Source organism: Cenococcum geophilum (genome assembly GCF_001692895.1).
Source record: "Cenococcum geophilum 1.58 unplaced genomic scaffold K441scaffold_8, whole genome shotgun sequence".
Lineage (NCBI taxonomy): Eukaryota > Fungi > Ascomycota > Dothideomycetes > Gloniales > Gloniaceae > Cenococcum > Cenococcum geophilum.
The window spans coordinates 199,449-216,179 of record NW_027137566.1 but is presented as its reverse complement, the minus strand read 5'-3'; the positions used below and the strand labels follow the sequence as shown (position 1 = coordinate 216,179).

Genomic DNA, 16,731 nt, shown 5'->3' with positions numbered 1-16,731 from the left:
CACCGGACCGGGGTTTCTGTCGAGCTTCCAAGTTCCTCGTCATTTGTTGGCCCTGGCCGCTCCCCAATCACTAACTCCAAAGCCCAACCGTCGTTCCGTTTCCTTTTCTTCATTCATCTCTATCTTTTCTCTCCTCCTGCTCCTTCTGCTCCTTCAGCCCAGCTAATCAGTCTTACGCGGCCTGCATTGCTAATCTGAAGGTCCGCATTAGAGTCCACCCATCGAGCGAGCTAATGGGCACAGCTAACAAGCTCGGAAACACCACCATCATTGAGGGCAACTCCATCTCTTCCCCGTCGGCAGTCCCCGCTCTACCTGCACGCTTCTCTTCCCTCTCCGCCTAAGCTTCATTCACTAGTCACAATGGCTTCCGCCCATGCGTCGGAGCTCAAACAACAAGGCGCGATAGACACAGCACAAGACCCGGACTCGAGCGTTACTGCTGAGGCCGCTGAAGACACCGTCTTGAGAGAGGCAAAGGCGGCGGGTTCTGCAGTATTCCAATTTGATCCTGACGCATCTCCAGAAGAGAAAACTGCTCAGCTCCGATCCGTAAATAACCCCGCATTGACACCGAGTGAGACTGCTGAGCTAACTAATATCTTACAGCATATTCCAGCTAACTTTTACCACGAACGCAAACCCAATGCGACTGCACTAGTTACTGACATTGTAAGAAACCACTCCGAGCTTTGTTTTGCGGCATTTTTCGTATTGAAATTCTTAGGATGACGGGATCGGCAACAAATACGACCTTCCGCCGCCCTCAGAAAAGGGTGCAGTTGTATCAGCATCTCCCACAACCCCGAATGCAGCTGCTGCCAACGGCCATCCGCCAGAGGACGATTCTCGCTGGGAGAGAGTAGGTTGGGCGCCAAGGTTTGGCCAAGGTGATATGGGAGACGAGGGAGACGGAACAATGCTGGACCACCAAACATGGTTAGAAAGCAGAATCGAGGACAAATTCTTCGGAGGTTTGTATATTGATATCATGGACGTTTTCCCGCCACTAACGCGCTCAACAGATTGGTATCATAACACCGGAGTTATCATATTTGCTTGCTTGGCATCTTGGGTCGTGGCAGTCCTTGGTGGGGGATTAGGATGGGTCTTCCTCATCATGGCAACTTGCGGAACCTACTATCGAACTTCTATTCGTCGTGTACGCCGCAACTTCCGGGACGATGTTAACCGCGAAATGGCTAAGAATAGACTGGAAACGGACAACGAGAGCTTGGAATGGATAAACAGCTTCCTGGTCAAGTTTTGGCCTATTTATGCACCGGTTCTATGCGAAACAATTATCAACTCTGTAGACCAGGTCCTATCCACTTCCACACCAGCTTTTCTAGATAGTCTAAGACTGAAACATTTCATTCTTGGAACAAAGCCTCCCAGATTAGAGCACGTCAAAACTTATCCCAAGGCCCAGGATGATATTGTGCTCATGGACTGGAAATTCAGTTTCACTCCCAACGACACGGCAGATCTTACTTCTAAGCAGATAAAGAACAAGATCAATCCCAAGATCGTACTGGAAATTCGCGTCGGCAAAGGTCTCGTCAGCAAAGGTCTGGATGTCATTGTCGAAGACATGGCCTTCTCAGGCTTGATGAGAGTGAAAGTCAAGCTCCAGCTTCCTTTTCCCCATATTGAGAAGGTCGAAATTTCGTTCCTAGAACGACCAACGATCGATTATGTTTGCAAGCCTCTCGGTGGTGAAACCTTCGGATTCGACATCAATTTCATTCCAGGTCTTGAGAGTTTCATTATGGAGCAGATTCACGCCAATCTTGGCCCGATGATGTACGACCCTAATGTCTTCCCTATCGAAGTTGCCAAGATGCTTGCGGGCAACCCGGTGGATCAAGCCATCGGTGTTCTGCAAGTGACTTTCCATGGTGCACAGGGCTTGAAAAATCCTGATAAGTTTTCGGGCACGCCTGATCCATATGCGGTTGTTTCCATCAATAGCCGACAAGAACTCGGGAGGACAAAGACTGTACCTGAGAATGCGAACCCACGCTGGAACGAAACAGTGAACGTCATCATCACCTCTCTTAAAGATTCTTTGACTATTCAGCTATACGACTACAATGAATATCGTAAAGACAAGGAACTTGGAACTGCCACATTTCCTCTGGAACAACTTGAAGAGAACCCCGAACATGAAAACCAGCAAATTGAAGTTCTGGCAAATGGAAGAGCTCGTGGTGTTGTCCAAGCTGATATTCGCTTCTTCCCCGTGCTCGCAGGTTCGAAACTTGAGGACGGCACAGAAGAGCCCCCGCCAGAATCTATGAGTGGAATTGCCAGATTCACCGTGGAGCAAGCCAAGGAACTCGATGGTAGTAAGAGTTTGATTGGGCAATTGAACCCATATGCGGTGCTACTTCTTAATGGAAAAGAGATACATATCTCGAAGAAGCTAAAGAGAACGAATAACCCCATCTGGTCAAATGCTTCGAAGGAGCTCCTCATCACTGATCGGAAGAAGGCGAAACTCGGACTAGTTATTAAGGACGACCGAGAAATTGGTACTGATCCAATCATTGGCACCTATCAAATTGGCCTTGATAACATGCTTGATCTAATGGCCAAAGGTAACGAATGGTACAATCTTGCAGGTGTGAAGACTGGTAGAGCAAAGATGATGTTGCAATGGAAGCCTGTTGCGCTGAAAGGCACTCTTGGTGGATCAGGTGGCTACGTTACACCTATTGGTGTCATGCGTCTTCACTTCCAAAACGCCCGTGACTTGCGCAATGTGGAAACAATGGGTAAATCTGATCCTTACGTCAAGGCTCTTCTATCAGGTGTGGAGAAGGGTCGAACAGTCACCTTCAAGAATAACTTAAATCCGGACTGGGATGAGGTCATCTACGTGCCAATGCACTCTAAGCGCGAGAAATTGCTCCTTGAAGTTATGGACGAAGAGAATCTTGGTAAGGACCGATCGTTAGGCCATGTCGAGCTATCTGCTGCGGAATATATTCGAGAAGACGAGAATGGCGAATATGTGGTCAACGAACAAAAGAAACTACTATCTGAACCGCTCCGCACAGGCCCACGATCTTCTCCCAAGGGTGTTCTCAACTTTACCTGCTCGTTCTATCCGACTTACCACGTCGTAGATCCGGATGAAGAGGAAAAGGAGAGCATCAAAGAACGAGCAAGCGCTGAAGTTCCGAGAAAGAGCACTGATTCGCCTCAGAAGAGTGTTGACGATAACAAAGTTTCTCAGAGTGGTACCGTTGGTGCTATTTCTTCACTTAAAACCAGCAATGCTAATAGCGATGCCGATCTTGCTAAGCAACTTGAGAAGGGAGAGCAGGAACGAGAAGAGACTGGCGTTAGCGAGAAGAAGGAGATTCCGAAGATTAAGCTCGGACCGGAGGACTTGGCGCAATATGGTAAAACGGTACACGTTGTGTATCAGGATAATATGCTAATTATCCTACAGAATCCGGTCTTATTGTCTTCAAGCTCATTGACGGCGAGTTCTCCGAAACGAATTGCTACGTTGAAATTCTCATGGATGACATGGCATTCCCATCATATTCATCAACCAAAGTGCGATCAAGAAATCACACGTTCAATGAGAGTGAGTGATATCAGGGATTGACTAGTCATGTCCTAAGCTAACAATTGTTTATAGTTGGTGATGCGATAGTCCGGGAGATCGACTTCTCAAAGATCACTCTTCGACTAATTGAGCACGTCGACAAGAAAGGCGAAGGTGATGAAAACAGTATCATAGCCAAATTGACCGGACCCACGCTTGATGTGCTCAGGCGCTGCCTTGTAAGATACTTGCTTCTTCACTTCTTCACAATGTTCTAATCCTCTTTAGTACACGCCAACCCAACTCACGCTCAAAGACGACCATAACCATGAAAACAAGATTACGGTTAGCTTGAAATACCTACCCATCAAAATGCGTTTGGATCCTAGTGAGAGCTTCAACAACCAAGGTACTCTCCGTGTTGATATCCTGGACGCCGCAGATTTGCCAGCAGCAGACCGAAATGGCTATAGCGACCCATACTGCAAATTCAATTTCAATGGTAAAGAAGTTCACAAGACGAAGACACAGAAAAAGACACTGCATCCAGCGTGGAATGAATTTTTCGAGATCCCCGTAAGATCAAGGACAGCGGCTAAATTTGAGGTCGTAGTCTACGACTGGGATTTCGGCGACAAGGCAGACTTTCTTGGCAAAACTGCTATCAACCTTGAAATCTTGGAGCCTTTCGTGTCCCAAGAGGTTACGCTAGGCTTGGATGGAAAATCGGGAGCTATCAGGCTGAAGATGCTGTTCAAGCCGGACTATGTTGTTCGCGCGCGACAAGGCTCATCCACTTTCCACGGAACATTTGCAGCTCCCGGAAAGGTCATTGGTGCGCCGGTGAAGGGCGTTGGCAAGGGCGCAGTCCTCGTGGGTGGCGGTGTAGTAAAAGGTGCCTCGCTCATTGGTCGCGGTTTCAGGCGGCGCAAGAGCCGTGGCGCAGAGGGGGGAGAGGAGTTCGAACGCGAGGGAACCCCAAACGGCAGCGTCGACGAAATGACACCTGCAATCAGCATCGAAAGCCCAAACACCGCCACTCCTTCGCCGCACAATCGGAACAAGAGCTGGGGTGCTCAGTCCTTCGCTGGTGCCCAGTCCCTTGTCGGCGACCATGGCATCGCGAACTTGACCATCGTTTCGGCATCCGGCTACCCAGCATCGTCTAAAGTCCAGGTGCACGTCTCGGTTGGCTCGAAGGAAGTGTACAAAACCAAACACATCAAGTCGCCATCGAGCCAAGTGACGTTCGACGAGTCGTTCAAAGTGCCGTGTGCGGCAGACGCGCAGTTCAAGATTTCAGTCAAGGACCACGCGCTGTTCAGTTCCGAGGATCTCGGTGACGGCATCTTCTTCATCGGCGACCAGGGCGCTGGTGGCGAGAAGGTCATTGAAGCAGGCAGCGGCAAAGTCGTCGTCAAGAGCAGCTTCACACCCGCCGATACGCAGAGCACTGCTAGCCCGAACAGCCCCAAGGTTAGGAGCCGCTTCTTAGGGAGCAAGAGAGATAGTCGCGAGAGGAACACAACTCCTGGCGCGAAGGACTAAGCTACTTATAGACGACGAAGCGCGTCTACGGGATCGGTAGGGTTGAGCTAGGCTGATGATATATTGTGGACTGTAAGGCATGGGACGCGGTACAATGGTTTATAATAATTATGGCAAAAAGCTGATTGGAAACTTGTACTTTGCTTATTATTATTATTTATTTCTCTCTACACATATAGGGACGGCTCTTTTACTACGTCCTTTTTCTTGCTGTCACTTTCTTCTATAGCCTTTCTTGTTATTTTTTTGGGGGGTGTGTTGCCTTGATACCAGAATCCGTACTTTTCTTAGTGTAGCGATTAGGTTCTATAGTGGGTAGGAATACATCCACTACTGTCATAGGGAAAGCGTGGCTACGTTTCGGTCCGCTGTACCATTAAACACGCACACATCGCAATTATATTGAGATCTTACTCTCCCTCACTCAAACTTAACGGTGACGGACGGATTAGCAAAAGCCAATTGGTCCTTGCTAAACTCCTGCATTAATAGATGCGCTGACCTCGCAACGGTCACACTCACTGATTTGCATTATTCATCGGCACCGTCGCGAGATCATTCTCCGTGATCAAAACATGCCCAATGTCTGGTGTAGAAATCCTTGAAATCGTCGCCGTTTCTTGGCAGCTGCTCGACAAGGACACTCGAACACTGCTAATCGAAGAAAGTAAGACGTAAGAAAGAGTAGCTAGGATAGGATTGCCATCTGTATTAGGACCTTCTGGCTTTTCAGTCACGTGGTGTCAAGGTTTGGGACAGGATGATTGCCCCAGAGCATCCTTGGCAAATATATGCTGTAAGACGTCAGAAATGATGAGATTCCCTTCACTAGCCACAGCTTTCTTCCAAGGGAGATTTGGAGTAGCTTCATTTTCCTTTGGGTCAATGGTTGACTCCTCGGCGGCAACGCTTCCCCCTTTCGCAAACTTGGCATACTGTGCTTTTGGTTTGCCTTCTAGCCTCATTTCGCCGACTTCTCTCAACTTATCCGCTACTGTAGGCCTGTCAATTAGTGCTAAGTCGGTTCGTTAGCGACCTGTCCAACAAACTCCGACCGCTCATCACGACTAAATCCTCGGCTTGTGGGGCTCGTTCGTATCTGGTGGCATGCCCGCGGCCATCTGATCCTCCTCCGTAACATTTCCTGCTGCTACTCCTATTTGCGCTGTTTCTGATGCAACGTCCACCTCTGCGTCATCTGCCTCACGCTTCTCTCTCAACTCCAGTTCCTCCTGCATATGCTCCCACCTGTTCTTAGAGTCCTCCCCCATCTCGTGCCCGTTTCCATTCAGGCAATCTCCGCCTTCATCCTCAGTGATCTTCCTTTCTTTACCATCGTCCTTCTTGACAGAACATCTTGGACAAGGTCTGCGGCGCATATAGTAATTCCTGACCTTAGTCATCTGCTTTGTGAATGAGCAAGGGGGCTTGTTCGGGTGCCTTCCGGGACATCGTTCGCCAACAGGGAGAATATGGGGTCTCTTCGTCAGGCCGCTCGTGACCGCACCTGATTTCGGGCTTATTCCGGGGGAGCCAGCGGACGTCGTTATTTCTGCACATGTTTGGGACAGTGGCGGAGTCTATGAGTAATACGTAAAGCGCTGGTGATTGATGTAAGGTCAAGATGTGGAGGCAATAATAGGACAATAACGCGACGAAAGTGGAGAATTGATCTAATCTTATACTGGAAGCACCCTAAGAAAGAATGGTACTGAGGAGGACGACGAATTGTTTGTTTAGCATCAAAGAAGAGAGTGAAAGGCTAAGTAACGAATGTTCCAGCATAAAAAGCAGAGACATAGTTCTGTACATGGTTGCTCAACGATTGAAGATAGCAAGGCTTGTTAGAAGATGTTTGTGGAACCAAGGAAACTCGATCAGAAACATTGGTAGAGTGGAGAAAAGAACACCACGTCTTCCGACGAAACGTAAGGTTAGTTCATAAGTCATCCAATACTCACAATATAAATACATATGAATACACATCTCAGGGCCTGCCCGACAAATATAATCCTGCGACATATGACGACAATTATGATATGCATCAAACCTTACCACCATTAATACAATTGCTTCTCACCCACTATCCTTTTAGGTTTTGAGCTATCTTAATTTCCCTCTTTCCAACCCATTGGTACCAGCGCCGCTGCTACCTGTTGAACGCCTCGTTCCGTGGCAAGGAGATTAAACTGTGCTGCCGCATTTCTCGTGTCTTGGATCTCGAGCCGTATCCCCAAATCGCTGATGTGTTTTCGTGTTGTCGGCGATACTGGCATTACTAAAGGACCCGTCCCGATAATGAGTAGATCTGATCAGATATATCACATTAGCCTACCATATTCTTGAAAGGTTTCGATGTAAATGTAGATTAAAGAGATCCTGAGCTGGTATTGCGAACCTGGTTTCGGCCATACCAAGTCGAACACTCCCCACGCCTCCTTCTGTACTTCCCATTGTCCTTTGGGATTTTTCAGCCTACCAGTTCCACCGCCCTCTCCTTCATTTCCTACCCTCCCTTCGCCAACTGTTCCTTCTTTGCGCCCTTCCCGCACCCAGGGCCGCCATCGAAAGGCCTCTCCACCTACGAGCAAAACTCCACTCCCACTAAGTTTAAGCCCATTGTTCAATGAGAATCCATTAGGTGTACATGCATCAATGCCTGTTGTCGGCGCAGGTGTATTGCCCAGTACATCGAGAGCCCCAAAATCTGTTTGTGTATCTTCTGTACTCTTTGGGCCTCGGTCGCGGGATTTTGGAGGTCGCGCAAGAATACGTGAAGTGTCATGCAGCTGACGGAAAGGACCTAGAGATCTATGCGAGGGTTGTGGTCGGGTCTGTGAGTGCGACGCAAGTATATGTATTGGGTTTCGATATTGGAATGCGGATCGACGTAAGGCCAAACCGCCTCGGCAGGCCCAATGAAGGCTCCGCGCCGAGGCGCAGATTTCGGACTTCATGCTTGAAGGTTGGATTAACTCTTACGACGAATTGGCGAGTCACAGAGGCGCGAGTCGTGGCTGTTGGAGCTTTCAAAAAGCTCGCAGCGTCATGCCAAAGCACCGAGCTTCCGATTTGACCGTTTTAGTAGGCAGGGATGGCATCGTGGCATCCCAACTTTGACGACAACCCATTCATGGGAAAATCGACATGCCATCAACTTAAAGAACAGTAAGCTTTAGATTTGCAGAATGTACTCCCTCAGCTAGCATAAAGAAAATATTACAAAATAACGTCCAAATTTTCACAAAAAAAAAATTTCCTCGCCAAAGTCTTTTTCTTAAAAAAAAAACCCTTTCACAAAAACCATCCTTCTCCTCAAATAGTTATTAATACATTCAAATGAAGCGAAATTTACTCTAATAAGCACAGGGGCTAGTGCGAAGACATAAATTTGCTTAACGCGCCTCTGCTGCCTTTCTCCTAAATCTCACGCTGAGATTCCTTTCGTTAGTTCTACGTCCACTTTCTCAAACACACAGGTCTATGATGTCATTATCGCGCTATTAAACAGTACTGACCTCATCGGATTCGCTGGGCTCGCCGGTAGGCGACGAAGAAAAAGCAGACAGCAGCATTGAAGGGCTCAAGCGAGAGGCTCTCCATGCTCGTCTCAATCCCCCTACAGCATTAACAATTGTTCTAGCAGTCCTCGCGTCCAGCTTTTTTTGTTAACTACGAAATCGCTTGAGTTAACTTTAGCTCTTTCTTCGTAAATTTTATTGGTTCCCGGTCAATTTTGTAGTCTTCTCGACCACCCTGCGGATCATCGTGGGATGAACCACTACCTTTGATTATTACCTTATTAGCCGTATGGATATACCTGCGAGCGCGGCTGAGTCCGCGTCCCCAGATTATCTGCCACCACTTCGTTATCTCTTTCTTCTCCGTAGGACTTGGTTTGAGGTTTTCGCCAGGCCAGCACGGATACATTACTTTGCGGCAATTGCGCGGCGGTAGCCTTACGTCCCTCACAAATGGTTTGAAGTTTTCATTTCTCTCAGACAATGCCAATATTGGATGCCTTCGTTCGATATGCTGATCGCCGTCCAACGAGCTTGGCAACAACGGCTCGAGTTGCTCTATTTCTTCCACGTCGTGAAAGTCTACTAATATATCGGAAGTGCCATACATACCTGGGCAAGTAGGCTGAGTAGACTCATCATTTGCAGTATGTGCTGGGTCGTCAGTCGGTAAGACACTTAAGGGTGGTGTCAAAGAAATGCTGGAGAACTCGGTATTCGACGTGCTTGGAAATGTTTAAAAGTAGAAAAGACTGGTCCTAGTGACAGCGCCAATTAGGACAATATATAGCCTCAAATTCCGGCTAACAGATAACAATGCGATTATTCAAAAACAAAGGCTTCAGTAATGACTAGTGAAAATAGTGAGGGGTAGCTAACTCAAGCATATGTTCATCCAAGGCAATCTCGGAGATGCTTTATCGGCATTGTATCTAGCTGACCTATAATTCCACAACGAACCCACCTTTCAGGATTGGCTATGGCACTGGCTAGCTCGTGGTACCTATTTTTGAGCCACATGTTCCGATGTGGAAGCTTTATGATAGCTATCTTATGGATGGGTGTCTGCGTATTATTGATTTTTTGCAACCAAATGTCCTTATCTACCAGCCTCCAAGTATAAAAAATACCAAGACTAGAGCAATATATAAGCGAGGTGACACGTCACCTGACAGTCGAATTGAAGCAATTCAGAACTTACCTGATGTACGCTTCCTCTTTCTTCCCCTTTTTGCCCACGCCTCTAAAACGCGAATACAACGCTGTCTCTGCAGAGAGGTCAATGAAATCTGGCAGTATCGTACGGGTGGAAACCTCACGATATTTGACAAAGACCACGACGCTGCAAACAGAGGCGTTCGCTACGATTGCTATATACAGCTAGTGGCAATTAGGCGAAGTTGACTCCGAAACCTGCAGAGGAGGGGTGGAAGCTGGTCATGCACATGGCTGTAGCTGTAAAGTTGAAAACGATAATGACTTTGCTGCCTGTCTATTTTTTCTGTCTTCATAGAGAGAGTTGAGGGCGGTGCTAGATGACGAGGCCCTGAGGTCCAGCTGAGGTCCTGTTGATGCTCTTAATCACATTTCCTGCAGCTCGCACGCATTTCCTAATTAAGACGTGGTCTGTCCCAGGGGTTCATGGTTATGAGCTTGATGCTTCGCCATGTCCGGGATCAGACACCTCAGCGTTCCTTGCCAGGAAACGCAATTGTGAGTGATGATAGTTGATTAGGTTGTAGCCTCCGAAGACCAGCGTACGGCAAATTTTCTAACTGGCTCAATCCTTAAGAATCATGTAAGTCTTCTGCACTGCCCTTTGGAAACCTGGATACAATTTCTTCGACAAGAAATCTTGTCCAAAGAACTGGCAGGGTTTTCCCAGCCGTTGGCTTGCTTACCTGGCACGCGAAAAAGATCGACACAAGGGTTTTCCGGCCCTAAGCCAGTGCAACCAGTAGAAGAGATCCTCCAGCCTGCATCTGATAATTCCTGCACTGTAGCGATGCCGCGTTCACTGTTCCAGCAGACGCGAGTATCATATAAGGCTGAGAAGACGTCCTGTTGGAATTTTTTTAACCCATTAAGCACCTCCACATCTTCGCAACAACTGCGCAGCAGTTACACCACTTGCTGCCTCTCTTCATTACATATTTCTTAGCTGTTCCTCCTGGGCAATACATAGCAACCATGAACGTAGCTCGAGGTCTTCTCCACCATGGCTCTGGATCTGGATCATCAAATCATACATGCCCAAGCTCCAATGAGAGTGGACCTAGTATGCTAGAATCACAGCTCCTAAACACTATATAGTTGCTAACTTCTCCAGCGATTGTGCCACTCGTTGGATCTATGAGCTTCCACACCTTCTCCATGATCCTGTCTGGAGCCTGTGGAGCTTTCGCTCTTGTGATATCCCTATATCTAGTTTTCAGCCACGCAATGAAATATTCGACACCCGCACAACAACGCCAGATCATTCGAATTGCCTGCCTTGTACCCTGGGTATCCATTATTTCTTTCCTCTCCATCTGGCTGGAGACTGCGGGGCCGTATATTGCACCCGCTCTTGATTTTGGAGCTGCGCTTGCCTTATCAGCGTTTTTGCTCCTTTTGTGCGACTACGTTCTTGCAAGCCGGTACGGTTTTAATGAATTATTTGGTGATGGAGCTTTAGAGAGGGGACAGTATGCAGGGAATAGTCCACCGTGGTTGAAAGTATGCTGATATGCCTCTGTAATATTGTTTTACCTGGCTACGAGGAGCTAACATGACTGGGAATAGAAAACATGGTACCTTGTCCTCCAATTCATTCCAGTCAGCATCATACTATGGATTGCGACAGCGGCATCGTTGGCGGCTGGCACATATTGCGCGAGGTCGAACAAGCCGTACTTTGCGCATATCTGGGTAAGTCTACGGTTTCCTAATCTCACTTGTATTACGGAAAGTAAAATTAAACAGCTTCTAGATCACTATAATCAGACTTCTCAGCACTACATTAGCAATCCTCTCTATCCTTAAATTTTATAAGCGCCTAAAGCCTCAATTATCCCCTTACAACGTAATGATAAAGCTACTCGCATTTAAAGGCATTATCTTCTTGAACGTCATTCAAGGAGTAAGCGGTCCTATCTTTTCCACATCCAGTGATTTACAATTAGAGCATCTCTGACCTTATATTTACAGTTTATCCTTAATCTGCTTGTCTCCTCGAACACCATCAAGTCAACTAAGTACCTATCCTACCATGACGTAACCGTTGCCATTCCCTCCTTAGTTCTCAGCTGCGAGATGCCATTCTTCGCCGTCTTGATGCTATTCGCTTACAACACCAAACCATACACTATGCGCAACGTGAAGTATGTGGGAGGCCCTCTCGGCCTCAGAGCAATCTTCCAGGCTTTGAACATGATGGACATCTTGTCTGCATTCGTGCGCGGACCGATGAGGCTTCTTCGTGGCCAAGAGAAGAATATGGACGCACAAGATGGGGATTATAAATCGATAGCGCACCGGTCAGATGGCAAGACCACAGTACAAGTTTAGGGAGTCTATAGTGGTTACTTAAGAATGTTTCTATACCATATAGTTACCTTTCGTTAATGGTCAAGTAATTTGCACGTTCACTGTAAGATTTGATACGTAAATTGATTAAGCAGACAATGATCATTAGATACTCACAAGTGTGGTTGGGACTTGAATATGCAAAGCCTCTAATACGACTATAGCAATGCAACACGTCGTGGTTCAGAAAACCCAGATATTGCGTTTACGAACGGCCAATCCAATATATTCTGCGCGTGCTTGACCCCCTGTCCGTCCCGGACGAGTCTTAAAACACCATTCACGTAATCGAACTTCCTATCGTCCAGCCTCCCCCTTGTCCTCACACAGTGTAGTGGATATAAAGCTAAAAATCCACCAAGCGGCGTCAGTCCTAGAGGTGAGGCATTTGAAACGATCCTCGCGCTAATCTGGCCTAGAGAAAATGGCATGCTCCCACAGATCTCATCTACCATGGTGGCAACGGCTTCTGCATGGGTATCCCAACAGAAATCTGGCAAGGTGCAGAGTTGTGACCAGTCAGGATACGACTTTAGGCGGTTGAGGCAGCAGAGGACGGCATGGTGCAGGAGAAGCCGAACACTGCGGTGGAAGTTCCACACCCATGCCATGCGGAAGTCTGCGTAGATTTCGAATTGCTCGAGCCAGCTAGGGAATGCTTCTGGGAGCCGTGCCCGTTGGGAGGGCGTCACAATCACAGATTTGTATATCCATGCAGCGGGTGCGTTTTCTTTCCACTGCAGCAGTTCAGCATCCGCTAATGCAGCCTCCCGCACTACATTCTGCAGTTCTTGGGAAAGTGGAGACGAGCCAGAATTCCGGAGCAGATCCATAGCCGTGGCGCAGAGTCTTATGACGCGAGTGACAGGGGTGGCGAGCGGGTGGTCCATTGGAAATACTACTTTAGATAGGGCGCCCTCATTTAGGTCTTCTGGGAAAACAATATCTTCCGGTGGATACCACGACTTTACTAGATAGGTCGATTGCTGCAGCGTCGTTCAATTGATACATGAATAATGATTTAAGAGGTGTAAGACCCACCATTGTCATATAAACCATTCGAAACATGGCGTGACCGCAAAATGTGTTCAATTGCCTGCTTCCACGGAGTCGAAGGAGTGCCATTCGTCCGTTATGATGCAAATCCAAAAGGTATGGCTTGCTACCGTCATTCATGATATACTACGATGATCAGAGTGTCCGTCATTGACCAAGTTTCCCATGCATGCTTCGTACCTCATATAAACCAAGCAGAATGACTGTTCCAAGAGTGGCGTCTTTAACTGCCTGGCTGGCATTACCTAATGCTTGGTTTACCAGGGTCAAGGATGTACCGTAAACCAACCTTGCTTTAACTCTCAAGCTCTCCAAGTTTAACTGGTTAGCCAAGCTCGCATACGCTGTTGCAGTCAAAGCTTCGCTTAGGCATGGAGTAATTTCGCCGTTATCGAAGAGTTCGTATAGGAAATGTAAATGACCTCCCGGAACCCCAGAACTGCTTCCACAGTGAACATAGTCGGAGAAGAAACGTGAGATAGCCTGAGATTCCAATGACACCGTGATCGACGGCGCAGGCTTTTCAGCCACATAATAACTAGGACACGGCGAGCCGGAAGAGGAACGAACAACAAGCTTGGTACTCCCTACATAGCCTTCACACTGCAAACCCCTGCTCAAACACCGCTGACAGCTCGGCGCTCTTTGATCGCACTATGACTATGAGCACGCGGGAGGGAGTCTCTAGGCTGTGCTTACTTTGACCTTTTTCCTTCTGCAGGTGTTGCATGCGCTGGTGGGTCGTCCAGGGAGCGACATCCGTTGCTCATCGAGATCACCAATGTAATAAACTAGAAACCACGATGGTGGGTCTGATAACAATACTGTTGGCACTAGGGAGGTTGGGCACAAGTAGATAACAGTCAGCGGGAGCTTCATTCTGCGGGGAACGTGCATGGTTGGGCTTGGACCAAATGGGTAAGAGTGCGGGCGTGATGCACATTTTATGCCCGCCAATCCCTGAAAAGAGAGCTACAAAAGGGCCCCCGTTTCCGTAACACACCTACTACTCATCAATCTGTCCCTAATACTATTTGTAAGAGTTTGAAATAATGGAACACGAGATTGTAGTAGCAGACCCTCCTCTCCAGTTCAGAAGTAATATTTCACGGCAATTTCCTCGCTCGACTTTCACAACCATAGAAATGTACCTTCAAATGCTTGAGGGGCACGGGCAGATATTGGAAAACTTCTTGTTTTATAGCATGGAGTATAACATTTTGTAACTACGAAAGGGCCCATCCGCCATATTAGTTCACCGTCGAATGAAACACGGCGTGGTACAAATTGTATTCTTAAACTGCCTCCAGTTCTTGGGAGGCTCTGTTGTTGAACGCGCAGGTCAAGGCAAGCGTGATTGCAGAATATCAAGTGTAAGAAGTGGTTAATTGAACTATCTGAGTAGGAGGTTGAGATAAAAGGTTGACGACAACCGAGTCACGTGATATAATATCGGGTGAAAATAACACTCCCCCTCAAACGGTATTGCATCTACCACATTGCCTATTAAAACTCCCTGTATACCTAGTATGATTGTAATATAGTCCCCTCGTCCGTTACAAAGCGTAGAAGCTAGTCGCAGTAGGTAAGGCGATTAGTAAGGCTAGAAGCTCGTAATGTAGCTCGTAAGTTAGACATCTTATAAGGCAGCTCGTGAGACAGTTCGTGAGGCTGGTATAAGCTAAGCTGTTTATTGGCCTATCTTAAACGTAAAACTTATTAAAATCGGAAGCTGTAAATATAAGTTTTAGAATTACCCCTTACCTAACCTAATTCTCCTCGTCCGTTGCAGAGCCCTAAGGCCAATTGCAGTAGGTAAGGCGCGAAGGCTAGATGCTTAAGCTGCTCCGTTTACTACATTCTTATTCCAACGTTACCCTAAAGTGCTTCCTCCGTATTATCCTTTAGTAGAACAAAGGCCTATTAAGGTAAGAAATCGGTTAAACTTGATTAGACCAAGGGGCTTAGTAAGGGCGTTAGCTACTATATCCTTAGAGTTAACGAAAGTAAGTTTAATACGTTTAGTAGTGACTTTATCGCGTATAAAGTGGTGTTAGATATTAATATGCTTAGTATACTAGTAAAATTTAGGGTTCTAAGCTAATGCTATTAAAGACTTATTATTACCGTAAATCGTAATAGATTTAGTGGCGTTAAGGACTAAGTCCGCTGCTAAGTTGTTTTTCCGTACCTTAACGTCTATATAAGGTTAGTTAATCTATTATAACTTAGTAAGCAGCAACTTTAGCTATAAGGCTTCCTTTGCTGCTTATATTAGGCCTATATACTTAGATTTGGTGGTTAATAGGGTAATAGTCGTCTAGCGCTTAGAGCTCTAGGTAATTAGTCCACCGCTAAGCATAAAGATATATCCGGAGGATAAGCGTTAATTTATAATATTATTACTATAGCTTACATCTAAGTAGCCGATAAGCGTTAAATCTTAGTGGTTACTACTGTAGTTTATTCTATAGTCTAGAGTTCCTACAATATATTAGAATATCTGTTTAATTGTAGTAAAATACTAAGGTCCCGGATTATGGCTAAACTAGCTAACTTATAAAACTACAAAAGTAAGATCTAGTTAGGTCTTAATTATTACGTATATAAGGGAACCAACCTATAATTAATAGGTCTTAATGTCGTCCTTTAAGGCCTAGCCGTTAAATAGTTTAAGATATTAATCTTTCTTATCTATAGGAGTCTTTACCGGATTTAATAAGGGTTTATCGTGCTTATTATCCCAGTAGTGGAAGGTCTGGAGCACGCGCTTAAGATAGCTGCGTTATTAGATTGTAATGGTCTTTAGCTTGTGATTGCGAGTAACGGTTATACTAAGGTAGTAGCTAATAGGGCCAAGATCTATTATCTTAAATTTGCTGTAGAGTTGCTATTTAAGAGAGTTAATGGCGGCTCTGCTGCCAATAATCTTAATATTATCTACGTAGACTAATATAATAAGGCCATTCGTAGAGGTAAAAGGGGAGTTCTTAGTTATAAAAACGCTATAGTTGGCTTAAAGCTTCTAGAAGCTAAGGCTTACGAGGAAGTTGTAAATAACTTTATACTATATATAAGGTGACTATTTAAGACTATAGAGACCTTTAAGGAGGCGGTAGACCTCTTTAGATTTGCTAAAGCCGTAAGGGTATTTAATATATACGTCCTTAATAATTTAACTATTAAAAAATGCCGTTTTAATATCTATTTAATTAATTTTAAGATTATAATAAGTAGCTAAGGCGAATAGCGTGCGGAAGGCTATTGGCTTAACTACTACGGCGAAGGTTTAATTATAATTAATACCGTACTACTATTTATAGCCTTTAATAACCCAGCGTGCTTTATACCTAAGTATTTCCCCTTTTAGCCTATGCTTAATCTTAAATACCTATTTGCCTTTAAGGACTTTATATAAAGAGTTTACTAATAAGCGTTAGACGGAGCGCCAGGTTTTGTTTTATAGAAGAGATT

General features: G+C 46.1%; 6 protein-coding genes across 6 annotated transcripts; 2 read left to right on the top strand and 4 right to left on the bottom strand.

Annotated features, from left to right (window-relative positions):
• The first annotated feature begins 54 nt into the window (after positions 1 to 54).
• Positions 55 to 5,530, top strand: K441DRAFT_629678 (tricalbin). The gene is made up of 7 exons (XM_067646243.1): positions 55 to 552; positions 610 to 672; positions 728 to 974; positions 1,026 to 3,413; positions 3,464 to 3,604; positions 3,659 to 3,804; positions 3,854 to 5,530. Exons 1-7 carry the CDS (start codon positions 364 to 366, stop codon positions 5,111 to 5,113), a joined length of 4,434 nt encoding a protein of 1,477 aa, XP_067507400.1. The 5' UTR covers positions 55 to 363; the 3' UTR covers positions 5,114 to 5,530.
• Positions 5,531 to 6,024: 494 nt separating this feature from the next.
• On the bottom strand, positions 6,025 to 6,698 carry K441DRAFT_654731 (uncharacterized protein). Its single transcript, XM_067647734.1, has one exon. The coding sequence runs from the start codon at positions 6,514 to 6,516 to the stop codon at positions 6,181 to 6,183; it is 336 nt and encodes a 111-aa protein (XP_067507399.1). The 5' UTR covers positions 6,517 to 6,698; the 3' UTR covers positions 6,025 to 6,180.
• Positions 6,699 to 7,221: 523 nt separating this feature from the next.
• On the bottom strand, positions 7,222 to 8,214 carry K441DRAFT_684983 (uncharacterized protein; the record flags this gene model as incomplete). The annotated part of the gene is made up of 3 exons (XM_067651833.1): positions 7,222 to 7,421; positions 7,512 to 7,902; positions 8,191 to 8,214. 3 exons carry the CDS (start codon positions 8,212 to 8,214, stop codon positions 7,222 to 7,224), a joined length of 615 nt encoding a protein of 204 aa, XP_067507398.1.
• Positions 8,215 to 8,684: 470 nt separating this feature from the next.
• K441DRAFT_654729 (uncharacterized protein) lies at positions 8,685 to 9,454 on the bottom strand. Its single transcript, XM_067647733.1, has one exon. It carries the CDS (start codon positions 9,242 to 9,244, stop codon positions 8,786 to 8,788), a length of 459 nt encoding a protein of 152 aa, XP_067507397.1. The 5' UTR covers positions 9,245 to 9,454; the 3' UTR covers positions 8,685 to 8,785.
• A 1,250-nt stretch (positions 9,455 to 10,704) lies between these two features.
• On the top strand, positions 10,705 to 12,247 carry K441DRAFT_654728 (DUF300-domain-containing protein). Its single transcript, XM_067647732.1, has 5 exons — positions 10,705 to 10,912; positions 10,964 to 11,352; positions 11,419 to 11,544; positions 11,606 to 11,755; positions 11,824 to 12,247. The coding sequence occupies exons 1-5, from the start codon at positions 10,825 to 10,827 to the stop codon at positions 12,181 to 12,183; spliced, it is 1,113 nt and encodes a 370-aa protein (XP_067507396.1). The 5' UTR covers positions 10,705 to 10,824; the 3' UTR covers positions 12,184 to 12,247.
• On the bottom strand, positions 11,879 to 14,154 carry K441DRAFT_693768 (uncharacterized protein; the record flags this gene model as incomplete). Its single annotated transcript, XM_067652670.1, has 4 exons — positions 11,879 to 13,187; positions 13,243 to 13,383; positions 13,438 to 13,911; positions 13,957 to 14,154. 4 exons carry the CDS (start codon positions 14,152 to 14,154, stop codon positions 12,360 to 12,362), a joined length of 1,641 nt encoding a protein of 546 aa, XP_067507395.1. The 3' UTR covers positions 11,879 to 12,359.
• Between the last annotated feature and the right edge of the window lie 2,577 nt (positions 14,155 to 16,731).